Source organism: Schistocerca serialis, chromosome 3 (assembly GCF_023864345.2).
Source record: "Schistocerca serialis cubense isolate TAMUIC-IGC-003099 chromosome 3, iqSchSeri2.2, whole genome shotgun sequence".
NCBI lineage: Eukaryota > Metazoa > Arthropoda > Insecta > Orthoptera > Acrididae > Schistocerca > Schistocerca serialis.
Window position 1 is genome coordinate 974,724,511 of NC_064640.1, and position 15,974 is coordinate 974,740,484.

The following is a 15,974-nucleotide window of genomic DNA, read 5'->3' on the forward strand; positions in this document are numbered from 1 at the left end:
TACTGCTAAGATTTTTGAGTTCTTGTGGTAGCTTATTGAAAATGAATGCAGCAGAATACTGTACTCCTTTCTGCACAAGAGTCAAGGAAGTGCATTCCACATGCAGATTTGATTTCTGCCTAGTATTAACTGAGTGAAAGCTGCTAACTCTTGGGAATAAGCTAATATTGCTAACAACAAACGACATTAAAGAAAATACATACTGTGAGGGCAATGTCAAAATTCCCAGACTATTGAATAGGGGTCGACAAGAGGTTTTCGAACTTACACCATACATAGCTCGAACAGCCTGTTTTTGAGCCAAAAATACCCTTTTTGAATCAGAAGAATTACCCCAAAAAATAATACCATATGACATAAGCGTATGAAAATATGCGAAGTATACTACTTTTCGTGTTGAAATGTCACTTATTTCAGATACTGTTCTAATGGTAAATAAAGCGGCATTTAGTTTCTGAACAAGATCCTGAACATGGGCTTTCCACAACAGCTTACTATCTATCCGTACGCCTAGGAACTTGAACTGTTCCGTCTCGCTTATAACATGCCCATTCTGTCTGATTAAAATGTCAGTTCTTGTTGAATTGTGAGTTAGAAACTGTAAAAACAGAGTCTTACTGTGATTTAGCATCAAATTATTTTCCACAAGCCACGAACTTATATCATGAACTACATTATTTGATAATGTTTCAATATTACACACAAGATCCTTCACTACCAAGGTGGTGTCATCAGCAAACAGAAATATTTTTGAATCACCTGTAATACTAGAAGGCATATCATTTATATAAATAAGAAACAGCAGTGGCCCCAGCACCGACCCTTGGGGAACGCCCCATTTAACAGTGCCCCATTGGGACTGAACATCATTACCACTCTCAATATTGCGGAGGATTACCTTCTGCTTTCTGTTCTTAAAGTAGGAGGCGAACCAGTTGTAAGCTACTTCCCTTACTCCATAATGTTCCAACTTCTGCAGTAATATTTTGTGGTCAACACAGTCAAAAGCCTTCGTTAAATCAAAGAAAACACCTAACGTTCGCAACCTTTTATTTAATCCGTCCAAAACCTCACAGAGAAAATAGACTATAGCATTTTCAGTTGTTAAGCCATTTCTAAAACCAAACTGTACATTTGACAGCAAATTATGTGAATTTAAATGCTGCAGTAACCTTGTATATACAACCCTCTAGATAACCTTAGCAAACACCGATGGCATAGAAATAGGTCTATAATTGTCAACATTATCCCTGTCTCCCTTTTTATAAAGTGGCTTCACTACCGAGTACTTTAATCGGTCAGGAAACCGACCACTGCTAAAGGAAAAGTTACAGATATGGCTAAGTACTGAGCTAACATACGTGGAACAATACTTCAGTATTCTGCTAGCTACCCCGTCATATCCATGAGAGTTCTTGGTCTTTAGTGATTTAATTATTAACTCAATCTCCCTCTTGTCAGTATCATGGAGGAGCATTTCAGGTAACAGTCTCGTAACACTTTTTTCTACGAGCGCTATATGATTCCCTGTTGGGACTAGGTTTCTGTTTAGTCCACCTGCTATATTCAGAAAGTGATTATTAAGTACTGTACATATATGCGACTTATCAGTAACACGGACATCCCCACTACGCACTGATTCTATATTCTCGACCTGTCTCTGCAGACCAACCACTTCCTTTATGACTGACCATATGGTTTTAATTTTATCCTGAGACTTAGCTATTCTATTTGCATACCACATACTTTTTGCCTTCCTAATAACTTTTTTAAGCACCTTACAATACTGTTTGTAATGGGCTGCTGCATTTAGATTTTGACTGTTTCTAACATTTTGATATAATTGCCACTTTGTTCTACAAGATATTCTTATCCCTTTAGTCAGCCACCCAGGCTGCCTGTTTGTGCTAGTACCCTGTTTTGAACGTTCTAATGGAAAGCAACTTTCAAAGAGCACGAGAAAAGTCTTGAGGAAAGCATTATATTTATCGTCTACTGTATCAGCACTATAAACATCTTGCCACTCTTGTTCCTTGATAAGGTTTACAAAAGTCTGTACAGCAACTGGATCAGCTTTCTTAAAAAGTTGGTAACTATATTTAACATGTGTTGCAGCGCAAAAATCTTTTAGACTTAAAATTTGTGCATCATGATCTGAAGGGCCATTCACCTTTTTGCTAACAGAATGCCCTTCCAATAATGACGAATGAACAAAAATATTGTCTATGGTTGTTCTACTGTTCCCTTGCACTCTCGTTGGAAAGAATACGGTTTGCATAAGATTATATGAATTAAGGAGGTCTACCAGCATCCTTTTCCTTGCACAATCACTTACACAATTAATGTTGAAGTCACCACATATAACTAACTTTTTGTATTTCCTATAAAGTGAACCAAGAACCTCCTCTAGCTTTAGCAAAAATGTTGTGAAATCGGAGTCTGGGGATCTATAAATAACAACAGTAAGAAGTTTTGCTCCACTAAATTTAACCACACCTGCACAACATTCAAACACCTTTTCAGTGCAGTACTTTGAAACATCAATTGACTCAAATGGGATACTGTTTTTCACATACATGGCTACTCCCCCACACAGCAAAGAGCTTCTAGAAAAGCTGCCAGCCAACCTGTATCCTGGTAAAGGAAGCCTCTGAATTGTCTCCTTATTTAAGAAGTGTTCAGATATACCAATAATTTCTGAGTCAACATCTATAAGCAGTTCACTAACTTTATCTCTAATACCTTGTATATTTTGATGAAATATACTAATTCCCTCATTAATCAGATACCCAAGCTTTGTCGAAAGTGTATCCTTTGTTAGAGAGACTTCCCATAAGCAGCAATACCTATCAGCTAGCTTCAATCTAAAAAAGGTGCAGCTTTAACACCCACTAGTATAGGAATTTTCCCATCAGTGATCCCACCACCCCCACCTATGCTGTCACCTATAAGCTTTGCCAACCTCCCCTTTCCATACCTGTTGAGGTGCAAGCCATGTCTAGTGAAACCCGTTCTGCTGATAGACTCCACCGACACCACTGAAATGTGACTCATGCCTTCTGTCATCAGCGCACCCCCAAGTCTCATGTTATTACGCCTGACGGCTGTATTAAGATGAGGCCGATCGTGACGCTGAAACAGTTCCACGAAATGCACATTCGTGTTGCCAGTCTGAGTGGCTACTGCCCAGCTCTGTAACCACCTGTATGTCAGCAGTTTTGTCCACTCCTATTTACCTCTGCCTGTGGGCATATGGCACTCGAGCTGGGACAACCTGTTGCAGATATTTAGCTCTCTTAAGTCAGTGATTTGGGCACAGCACCCTTACAAACGTTTTGCTTAAATTCGATACTTTCCATGATCCATTATATAACTGATTTTGTTTGTTGTCACTTTTTTTACAGGTTTAGGGTGTAAAAATAGTAGTGACAATGAGTGGATCCATCACCAACAAAATTTTGAAAGTTTGCTATCGGAGCTCGCAAGTTCCACATGTGAAGAAATTAGACCGCCTGGAACATCAGAAACTAAGCCTGTTTCATTGGAAGAAAAATCGAAGAAATCCCGAGCCAGGGTGCAGTAAGTATAAAATATATTTAAGCGTTCATCGATAATTGCTACTCTTTTCTGTCTCCACTAACTTGTCATTATGAAGCTGAATCTACTCTGTTACCTTCCTACTGCTCTCTGAATCATTATAAGCCAATTTATTTTGAATATCTTTAGGGAGCTATTTTAATCTACAGTTTCTCTATTGAGTTGTGTTTGTAAATTTTCCCCAATAAAATGCAATTATTACACCATCATTCCTTGCCCTTGCTTAGATCTCAGCTGGCGATAAAAGACCAAAGCTTCTGTGCTATTGAAATTCAGTTTTGATTAGCAATTTGTGGTGAGTTAACACATCTGTGCATTGAAGATGGCTTTTGTGAATATCTTCAGACTCAGTATAAAGATGAGGAGGAGGAAAATTGTAACTGACAGTGAGATCAGAATTCTTAAGAAACATACCTTTCTTACTTTCTTCTTCTTCTTCTTCTTCTTCCTCTTCTTCTTCTTCTTTAAGTGTCCATCATCAGGAGTTACAGGAGCATGTCAACAGTGAAAGGAACGGAAACCTAGGGGTAGGAATTGAAGTAAATAATGTAAGAGAAGGGCTAAGAACATTTTTAACCAAGGATTGTTGGATATAATCAAAGCAGAGAAAGAGAGAAGCCCTTGTACAGCAATAGACAGTGTTTTAAGTCATGGTCATTTGTGAATTTGTTGGTTCGCTTGATTGTGTTCTGGTAAATGTAACTCATTCAAATAAATTGAATAATAGGAATAAGTATTAATATTGATAAATTGATTGTTCCTGAGCTGGCACCTGGATAGTAACCAGATTTATTGTGCTAATCTCCGTACTTGCTTTACCAAACACTATGAGAAGTAACATTGTAATTTGGAAGTTGAGAGATATACTTAAACATTGGGTTCAGAAATAAGCTGAAATGACTAATATATGTTGAGTAGAAATGCTAGGTAATACATGTTGAGGAGAAATGCTAGGTAGTGAGCAACCTCTGTGCCACCATACACATTTTGTTTGTGATAGACTTGTCTAGAATTCAGGGCTTTTGAAAAATGCTTAGTGTTATTCTACCTGCCTGTCGCATCAACTTATAAATAAAACTCCCAAAGGAAAGGCTGAACTTTTATGGATTAAAAACACCAACACAATAAAAATCTAAATTCATGCACTGGGAGTGACTGTTACAGAGTTCCTAACTGTAACAGGACAAAAAAATCTTTGGAAAGAACAACATTTTAGTTTAGTTGGAGGCTGCAGTGATTGTTTTGAAAATAATTTATTGTTTGCAAGTCATATGAATTTTTAACGAAATAACCAACTTAAGCTGGCATCAGCCACCGTCAGATCTATAAGACAAATATGTTTAAAAATTGAAATACAATTTTTGCAGATTACATCAAAATTTTAATACAGCAATATAAAACAATTTCATGAAAATACACGCCTTGATTCAGTCCCACCAATGATGAAACCACATAGTCAATGAATATACGTGTGGAGGGTCCTGTATATAACAGCTAATCCTTTGCTCAATAAAACATGTAAAGTTGTGACTGAAGGCAATTTTTAATTCATACTTCCAGTCAATAAAAAGTTTTTCAGTAAAAAATTTAAGAACATATGAAAGTACTTTGGTCAATAAAATGTATAAAACTGCATTACAAAGTTGGCATTTACCGTATTTTATGACACAAATGCGTCTAAAATGCAGATAATTTTTTATCTGACCAGCATCCTGCTCGCCAGGTGCATGTTCGTCACTTTGTTAACAGCACTCTTGCTAAGAATGGTTAGGCAGGTAGAAGGCTAATTCAACCTGACATGTACTTGTGGTGTCCACGTATGACTCCATATGGCAGGTGGAATGATGTGTGTATAAAATGTCATCAAAAATTTTAAAAATACTCATCTCTTGCATGATCATTGTGGTCATTTAACAATTTATTCAGGTCTTTTTGTTTAGTAACGTAAATTCATAATTCCTCAATGGTGTCCAAGTGTCTTTGCTTGCCAATTATGTGCAAGGTTTTTAAGTTTTCATTCTTGTTTGTAATACTACATTTTTCTTTGCTGATATGAAACCCCAATGCTGGTATGTTGCTCTTTTATATATGTTCATTGAAATGAATGTATTCTCTCTTGAAATCTTGACATTTAATATTATGCAGTCCACTTACTGAGAACTTATATGTCCTAAGTGTGATATTATGTCATAGTTTTAATTTCAAATTAGTGGTCGTTAAAAGCTACTCTTACATTATTTTTCTGAAGAGTATGTTCAGTTTTTCTCTCTCAGGTTCATTGTATGCAATTGCAGCTATTTTGTCTTGTATATTCGTTGATTTTATTTTGTTGTGATTCACTGGTGGGTCTGCTCTTGATTTTATTTTTATTATGTATTTTTACTACAATTTTTGCATCATAATTATTAGCAATGGCTATCTGCTAAAGAGTACTAATTTCTTTATTGATTTCAGGGCCATCTAATGAAAATTGTAGAATTCTAGGTTTCATTATACAGAAAAAGACGTTAAAGACATTAAAATATGAATTAAATGATGTCTGTGCATGTTAGTTTTTGATAATTTGTTGACAAATATTTACTGATAACTTTTGAAGTAGTTGAACCAAAGTTATTTGACCTCTGTTCTACTGTAAATGGCTATGGTACGACATGCGACATGGCTGTAACTTGATTGTACTGTATTTTAATTTTGACATAATAAGCATAACTTTTCTTTTAATCCTCACCCCTTCTCCCCTTTCAGTTTCTAGTTTGTACCCGAATTGATGCCGAGTCCTTACTTAGCCTAATATTGTTTTTTTATTTAAAATATTGAAGAAAAATTTTGACAAGTAACCTCTACTAGCAAAATGCAAAATTTCTCCGTCCTGATTAAAATGGTGACCCATACTCAGTTACAGGCATTGGTCTCTACTGACAAACCTCGTACCATGCATGGCACCATCGCTCTAGTGTGTGCAAAGTGCTCAAAAGCATGGTGAACCAATAACAGCTCTGGTGGCTCAAATCCGAGGAATATCTATCCTTTTAAGAATCCCTTGTCACCACTGATCCTCTTATATACTTCATTTGGTTCCAGAAGCCATAATGCACAGCCTACATGTCATTCCCATACTTTTCAGTTTGTAGGAAGCATAGGAAAGTACCTGGCTCTACCACATCCTTTCTGCAATCCAGATTTGAGGATTCCAAAAATCTTGCAAATATGTATCTACATTGAAGCACCACAGAAACTGGTATAGGCATGCGTATTCAAATACAGAGATACGTAAATAGGCAGAATATGGCTCTGCAGTGGCAATGCCTATATAAGACGACAAGTGTCTGCCACAGTCATTAGTTCGGTTAATGCTGCTACAATGGCAGGTTACCGTATTTTCTCGAATCTAAGCCGCAATCGATTCTAAGTCACACCTGAGAAATGAGACTCAAAATCCAGAAAAATTTTTTTTCTCGAATCTAAGCCGCATCTAAAATTTGAGACTCGAAATTCAAGGGGAGAGAAAAGTTTTAGACCGCACCTCCAAATCAAAACAAATGTGGTCCATTGTAACATGAGAGACAAATTAGATTGAATGTATGAAGTTACAGCTACAGTAGTTTGCTTCGAGTCGTAAACTTAGCAGTTAAGCTTTACCAGGGAGCCATTGCTGTGCGTCAAGTGCTCCGTCAGTATTTATACCTGTACCCTTTCTTTTTCACGTGCTTCGTCTGGTTTGAATCGATTGCTTATTTTGCTTTGACCTGATACGTGCCTTTCTCTTTGTTATAGGTGTTTACGTCACTCTAAGCTGAAAATGCATTATTGTACTGTGTCATGCATTGTTTGTCGCATTCTGATAATGAGTGTTTACGACCTGTCGCCACTCGCAGCGTGGCTTGCTTGTATGCGCGCTACCGCCGCTTACAATAAAAAAGAAAGAAGAATTGTCTCATTAGTGAAACAATGGCATGAAACTGCTATTTGTTGTTACTTACACTGCTGCTTTCTTTGCTAATGATAAACAAGAACCAAATAATAGACTCTGTATGACAGATGATGTTCTGAACGAGAGTTTAGCGAAAAAAATTTTCCCTTTGAAAATCTTTGCAGACGCCTCTGTAGTACATTACTTTCTGCACAGAAATTAGTCATCTTAGATTTAAAAATCTAATCAGTTGCCGTGCTTCATTTCGGACTCTATCACTATTCAGCATAAGAATAATACGAATATAAACATGAAATGATATGTATATTCTTATGATATATATATTCTTCCGTGTTTGCTGTTGTCTCACTCTAGTTTCGTAGTTTATTTGGCAGATAGGATTTAAATGAGATAGCAGCAAACATGAAAGAATACACGGCATAATGTTCACATTCGTATTATTCTTATGATGAAGAGAATAATGCATGCGATTCACAATTAATAAAAGTTCCTATTAGCAAACATCTCTTGTCACAGGCAAGAAAAAATTCAGAACGTAGAGTTGGCCATATTGCCATACATCCCAAACAGTCTTGCCAGTAAGGGCATCAAAATACAATTGTCTACATTATATAACAATAATTTCAGCATATTATAAGTATGCAAAGATGTGTAAGTTTTGTTTTACTAATGCAGCGTATGCTGTGTAATTACGTAATGTGCAGAATAGATATTGTAGCTTCTGAAACACCAAGCCTGTTCATTTGCCAGTAACTATATCACCTGAAGAGATGAAGTCAGAAACTGTTTCAACACTTTTTACACCTATTGTATCTGTATTTTTTGTCTTTCCTTTTTACCCAAGCTTAGCAAAGTTGAAAATGAATTTTTATATTGTCTTTTTTACATCTTTCTTTTTTTAAGTAATTCATTAAGAAGTGTTAATTAATTTCAACTATTACGTTTAGTTCCTGGTTTAGTAATGCTTCTTTGTGTGATAAATCTTGAAACAGGTTTCACCACATATTGTTATGTTGCAAGTTTAGTATTGGTACCTGGTTTCTTGGTACTCATTCTGTTCTGTGCAAACCACACATCCGAACATTAGCGTACTTTTCTTCTAATGTTCACTCTCAGTTACACCTGTAAAATGCCTCCCAGTAAGCTGTAGAGGATTCTCATCATCAGAGCACGTTCCTCTGCTTTTCTCTATTCTGTTGTGTATTTTTCTGCAGTTTACCTACTGAGATAAACTCTTTGAGTAAACAACCTGTGAAAAGCATGAGCATTTAAAATGCACAGATCCAGAATGTAAAAAAAAATACTCCTTGTACCATTCCACACAGGTCTTACTGAGCTAGCATGTCACAAAAGTCAACTGCTTCCATACTCAAATTGTAATCTACAATACATTGGGTTTTCTTGATTTTTTTGCCAGCATTTCTTTCAGTCTTCTCTGTTTCGTCAATTTATGTTGTGTTACATGCGGTCCACATTCTCACTTCTCTTTTATCCCATCACTTGATAAAAGCATCTTGTCAGTTGATTTGAACTCAGTTTCTCCTCGTTCAGTGTCGTCTGCAGTTTTGGCTTGCTGTGCCTGTTCTTACAAACAGTGCCATATGCAGTTGTTCCATAGCTGTGAAGACAGAGAAACAGGTCTTGGCTGGACTACCAGTTGTGGACGTACAGAGTATGTCCCTGTTACAAATATGGTCTAGTAAGTGTTGCCACTGCTTTACCACTTGTTCTAAAATTGTGGAATCCAATTACTGCTGTTGTGCCTGTATGTGCAATGAAATTCAAAATCTACCCAGTCTGACAGTCACACAGCACAAATGTCTTTATTCCAAATTAACTTTGCTTGGATGGAATAAATTGTTTAAAAGATAATTGACTTTTGAACAACAAGAGATATCGCCAGTACAAGACTTCTGATGTGCACCAAATGTACTGAAAAATGTCATATTAATATTATCGGTGGTATTCCTAATTTCAAACAAATTGTCACTTCCAGTATTTGCAGAGTTGTCACTAAAGGGTAGCATTCTCAAAACGGTCTTGGGACCTTTTTTTCTATAAACTGGGATATTAAAAGTATATTTGTGGACCAATAATCACTTATTTTCAACTATTTAACTTCAAGCATTTGAGGGAAAATAGCAACAAAACAAAGTGCCTGAAATCCAACACCTTTCTACTTTGACATGCAAGAATGCGCAGCTTCTGCAGTATTTGCTCTGATGTACACTTGATGTTGATTCATTTCATCTGCTATAACTGCAACAGGTCTCCTGACAGAAATGTAATTAAAAATGGCAAAATGCTTGAGTCATTTACCAGTTGACATTTGTGTCCTGAAGCCAAGGCAAATGGCTGGAAATCAGTTTGTTTCCAATCAAAAGTGTCATAAGGTGTGCTCTTTTTCCAGAGCATTTTGTTATCACTTTCTGATTCTTCAGATTCTGAATAGCTACCGACTGCACCTCTTGTAGAAACATCAAGCTGGTGTGCTGTACCAGCTGATGTACAGGGCTGAGGATTACTTCTAATTCATGATTCCATTGAAGATTCGTTGTTGCTACTGAAATTAGAGAAATCTATTCACTGTGGCTCCTATTGAGTATCTCCATGATATCTCTATTTGTGGAACCAGGGACATGACACATCTCTCATAGGACAAAAAAACATGAAGTTAAATCTGATGGAAAAACGCAAAGCAAAGTTGAATTTTCCGTCAAACTATGCATCAAACTGGAACTCTGAACAGCTACTGGAAGACCAATGTGGAAATACAACTCTGTGTATTTATATGTGTCTGGGGCACACAGATACCTGTGAATCAGTGTGCATAAAGCCATCCACAGCACCAAAGGGCTGATGGAATAGGATGCTTAAACACATCAATAGCACTGTTGGAAAATGCAAGGGCTATGCTGAAAACTCGTCAGTAGCACCTGGGTAGTGGCGGAGCAGGAATAACTGTGTCATCCACAGCAGTCAGAGGATTATACATTCAATCCTTCTAGCACCAGCAACCTTACCTGTCTTGTTTGCTCATTTTAACATATCTGACAAAAGTGTTTTTTGTACATCTTGTCAGTAATAAGTGTTGTGCTGGATGGATGTGAGATATAACCTCTTCCTACAATAACAGCACTGGGTGTCCTTCAGCTGGGTACCTCGCTACAGAGTCACCCTCTGACACTATTCCAGTTTGCTGAAATAGGTTACTTCTCTTTTAGTCTCTATAAATCAAGTGTTTTGTTTTATATATCTGGACATTCTTCCTCTGATTTTTATTACTTTAGTCAAGTAGTGGATCACAGTAATGTGTCATAGAAAATAGTTTTGCTACCTAAAAAGGTTGCTGTTAACAGAGTTCTCTTAAAATATAAAGACTGATGACTGCATTGTCTAGAACTCATAAAACCACAAATGTCATTATTCAGTGGCTCCGAGTGAATGGTGCAGATAATTCGATTTGGTTTTATTAACCATAAATCCCAAAAGGGAATATATTTACAGGCGTGGCAGAATGTATAATTGCAAGACGCTTAGTCACAAAGAGTTTATGAATTGACACTGTAAATTGCTCTGATTGCCAATTTTTCGAGGCTAAGAATATTCTATATGAAAACAGAGCTGCCCCTGAACAAGATATCAGTGTCTCAGCTCATGGCTTTTAGAGAGCAAATTGCCACTCCATTACAGTAAAACAGTGCACACAGTTCTCACAGGACTCTCTTGAAAAGAAAATGTTTTTCATTATGGATAAGTAACCAATAAACAAAACATTTCAAATTTTTAGGACTGAAGATATATGAAGAGCTGTCTCGGAAGTATCACATGTAGGATCTAGTTCAGGTCAGACGGTTTATGTGTACTGAGGTATGTTGCTATTATGATATACACTACTGTTTCAAAAACCTTTGAAAACACTAGTAGCAGTGATGAAATAGGCCTGTAGTTGTGTCAGTTATCTATTTTATCATTTTTGTATAATTCAGCATTTCTGGAAAATGACTATACCTGAAAGACATTGCACAAATTTAAATGCAGCACTAGTGTACTGTAACCTGATCGTCATAAGCCTACTTGATATTTCATACTCCATGTGAATCTTTGCTTTTTAGTTATTTAATAATTTATGCAGTGTATTTTTTCTATAATTCTATATTTGCTTAAAGCTGTAAAATTTGCCAACTGTTGACAGAAAGTGGTAATTAGGTTGTGCAATCCAAGTGGACAATGAAAATTTTATTTCCCCTTATGAAAGATGTAAAAATAGACACCCATGTTCTATCCTGATATTTGTTTCACAAGTGAACATGCCGTACTAATTTTGTTCTGTGAGCTCCCTGTTCTCCTGATGTAATGGACAGTTTTGGTTTGTCCACTGAAATTCTTTGGTGCTTTATGATGGTATTGTCTGTAAAGCAAATCTTTAACTGATCTGTGACTGCCCTTCAACATAATACTCTAGTACTATAAATTATTTAATTTGGTTGCATGTTAGTTCTGCAGTCAAATTGTTTGTACTGTGGACTTCTTCTCAAGTGTTTAAATGTCTGCATTTCAAGTGGACCCTTATTTCTAAACCATCTGTTTATTATGCTAAAGTGGAACAATTTTTTTGATTGATTTAGGTTTCAACGTTTGTGTGTCATAATGTGGCAGGCTGTTATTAATTTATTTCACTCTGTGGCTAAGAGCTAAATAATCATGAAGATATTGTCTGTGACTGTGCTGTTGTTTTGCTATTCTTCAATTGGAAAATATGCTGTTTGTATCGTGCTGTAAGAGTCAAATGGTTCTCTTAACAACGCATTCCTACAAAAAAAATTGTAAAATGCTAATATCAAAATTTTTAGTAAATTAATTTTGATGTCTGTCTTACAAATTAATCCTAATACAGTGCTAAGCATGGAGAGGAAGTTTCTATAGCCAAATCTAGGAGATTCATAGTTCAGAGCCTTCAAATATTAGCTCTGTACAATGTTAAATATGACATTACATTTAAATGAAAACTTAAATTTTGCGTCTGCTGGGTTCTACAGCAAATAAATGCCACCTGGCTGGGTACAGTTGGTTTATTTATTCACACAAATCATCATGGAGCCCTCACCACAAAGTAATTCAAAAATTGTAGTTCTAGTGAAGAAATAGTCTTCAGGAGGTTCTGTCACCTACACGGGTGTATTGCGTCAATAGTAACACAGTACTGGAGAAAGTTTGGAGTCCATCAGGCTAGGCTATTTCATAGGAGTCTAGGCAACATTCCAGGGTTAAAGCATGACGACAAACACAATAGATGGAGTTAAGCTCAAGGATGCTCCACCAGGTGGGGCAGGAGTGGTGAAATCGAGTGGAATACTCTGTGAGGGCTGATTCTGGAGGCAACTGGCTGATGTGCTGTTGGAGGCTGTTTTTTCTCTGCTGTTTGGTCAGTCGTTTGTCCTTCTTTTGTAGCTTGCTTCACTAGACAGTTGGCTGGTGTGCTGTTGGAGGCTGCCTTTCCATAGCTGATAGACACATAAGAGGCATTAATGGCTGGAAAGAATTCCTCACATAGAAATGAGATAAGATATATGCCCCTAAATGAATTTTGCATTGCTTTTGGACATGAATGATACTCTGAAATAAAAATTTGAAATACATATCAACAATATATGGATATAAATTTCTGTACTGGAAAATACACATGTTCCTATTGAACCACTTGTCTTGTTTTTAATTTTCCAGATCTTTAAATTCATTACACTGTTCTTAATTTTAAAAATACATTGACTTTTGCATCCTCATTTTCAATTAGAAAAATAGCGGTGTATAGCATCTGATTATCCTAGAAGCATCGACAGACTGTATCTTTCAGTTTTACAGAGCTGTTACCTAATTGTAGCTGGACTAAGGATGAGAATTATATTCATCCAACAGACTGATATACTGTGTTTGAAAGAACTGCATGGAGTTGGTCATGATGGAATAAGGCCAGGTGTCTGAACATTTAAAAACTCATTGTGTGGCCAGGCATTTAAATGTATTCCATATGCCAGGTGACTGTGTATAATACTGTTAATTTTCTCCAATTGAACATTATTTTAATAACTGCCTGTTAATCATGAAGTACTATGGATTCTACATTTTTTAGAAATAGATGTTACTAAAGTAATTGCTAATGTATAAATTCAGTAAAAATCCACCATATAGTTTTCAGAGGCTCAGTGTAACTTCAATTTGACAAATAAAAAAAGAGGAGGACCTGCAATTTGTGTTTTTTAATCATTTTTATATGTTATTTTAGAACATTTTTTTTTTTTTTTCAGTGTTAACATATGGCTATTGTTAGGCCAAAATAGTTTTACAGTTCAGTGATTTTGCTGAAGTATGGCTTTAGATCTACTTTTCCAATGTGCTTTCTGAAGTGCAGAGCTGAATGCAACTGTGGAGACATTGAAGCATATTAGGTACTTTTGATTCACATTGTACCTTCTAAACACTTCATCTAATGTACATCCTGATGACACATGCTGAACAATCAGCTACACAAGCTGGGCAGTACATATCATTCTTCATGATGATAGGGAATAATGGAATTAGGGACATGAACTTGTTGTCATATAGCTGTTGGGGGTGGAATGTCATATCAGTATAGGAAGACGCGTAGACATGTTCAGAGTACCAGATAGGAGGACTGGTGGCGCGCACACGGACAGGTACAAAGGTGTGCATGTTAACACGTCAAGAGCAGTTAAAGGGTTAAATTATGTTAAAATTCTGTTACGCTGTTAGTTTGTGTTGATGTGTTCTCTTTTTTGACTCATGGTAAGGTGAGTGTGAAATATAGGTTTTTAGGTACCTGGACTCCATTAAATGCACTTCCATTGGGAATTTTTGTAGGTTGTAGTGTGGCGGGTTGGAAGATAGTCCAATGTTTGTTTTTTTGTTTGTTAGTCAGTTTCACGTTCCATGGATCCATTTGCACAATAAATTGTAATGATGTGGAATGAGTCATTTTACATTCACATCGCAAATTAATTTGTAAATGCGGCTACATGCAGAACATTTATAATTTCGTTGTTATTTTTTTAATTATACAGATGTGAGTTAGTAATTCCTACCCACTACCTTTTACACATTACAATAACAGACCTACTTCTACTTAATGGGAGGAGTTGTCAAGGAGAAACTTTTTCAGTTTGTTTTCAAATTTTACTGTACTGTTTGTATCAGACACCTTATATCACTGGGTAAGTGATCAAAGATTTTTGTTGCAGCAGAGATGCACATCTCTTTGTGCTAAAGTCAACCTTAATGTAGAGTAATGATTGTCAGTTTTTCTTCTGGTATTGTAATTTTGTAGATCACTGTTTCTTTTGTACTGTAATGGGTTATTTAAAAAAAAAAAAAAAAAAAAAAAAAAAGGGAAACAGCACTTCGTGTGGGAATAAACATACTGTGAAGCAGCAGTCAGAATGTCCAACTCCTTAAACAGATGTCTACAAGATGATTGTGGGTCAGCACCACATGTTATTCTGATTGTACTTTTTTGAGCAATGAAGACTACATTTCTTAAAGATGAGTTACTCCAGACCATAATCCCATACACCGGGGGTTCCCAACAAAATTTTCTCGAGGACACCCTCATTGAGCATGATTGGTACCTTGTCATATCACAGTATCAATTACCTAAAAAAGCCAAATTAAGAGTCTTTTTATACGTTTTCTATTTTTGGTACTTAGAAAAAACATTGACATAGTCATTTCTGAAAAAATATTGAGCAGCCAAAACAAAGAATCTGTTATCATACGAAATATATTTAATATATTTCTTATTCTAATAGCATCTTGCAGACCCCTCTGACATAGCTCGCGGACTCCTGGGGGTCCATGGACCACCTGTTGGGAACCACTGCCATACACCATTACTGAACATAAATATGCAAAATATGTTAACTTACTGACAAGATTTACAATGATTGTAAGTGCAAATGTGGCTGAACAAAGTTGTTTTAGAAGTTCCAAAATTTGCTTTTTTTCGTGTTTAAACTCTCATCAGTATGGACACCTAAGAATTTTGAAGTTTTCGGCCTATTTATTATTTTCTTGTCATATGTTACACACATCAATAGTATAGTACCCCTAGATGTGCAGAATTGAATATGTTGTGTCTTCTTAAAATTGATGATGAGACTGTTCACATAAAACCAGCCAATGATACTTTTAAGTACATTGTTTCTATTTCTTCTGTTTTTGTATGTATGCTTGGATTCATTGCGATATTAGTGTCATCTCGCAAAAAGAACTAATTCTGCTTGTTGTATATTTGTTGGAAGATCATTTGCATATATGAAGAACAGTAGTGGACCTCAGATTGCGCCTTAGGGAACTCCATATGTAGGCTTGAGGTTTTCCTGCTTGCCGTAAGAAGTGACTAAAAGGAGTCTCACACATTTCGGCTTGTATG

At 36.3% G+C, this 15,974-nt stretch overlaps 1 protein-coding gene across 1 annotated transcript in view; it reads left to right on the forward strand.

Annotated features, from left to right (window-relative positions):
* The window catches only part of LOC126471406 (PIN2/TERF1-interacting telomerase inhibitor 1-like), a 100,037-nt gene that overhangs the window by 36,078 nt on the left and 47,985 nt on the right, over window positions 1-15,974 (forward strand). The window contains exon 3 of the mRNA XM_050099534.1: window positions 3,405-3,579. Within this exon, the coding sequence (XP_049955491.1) occupies window positions 3,405-3,579 (175 nt within the window). The remainder of the gene's footprint in view (window positions 1-3,404; window positions 3,580-15,974) is intronic.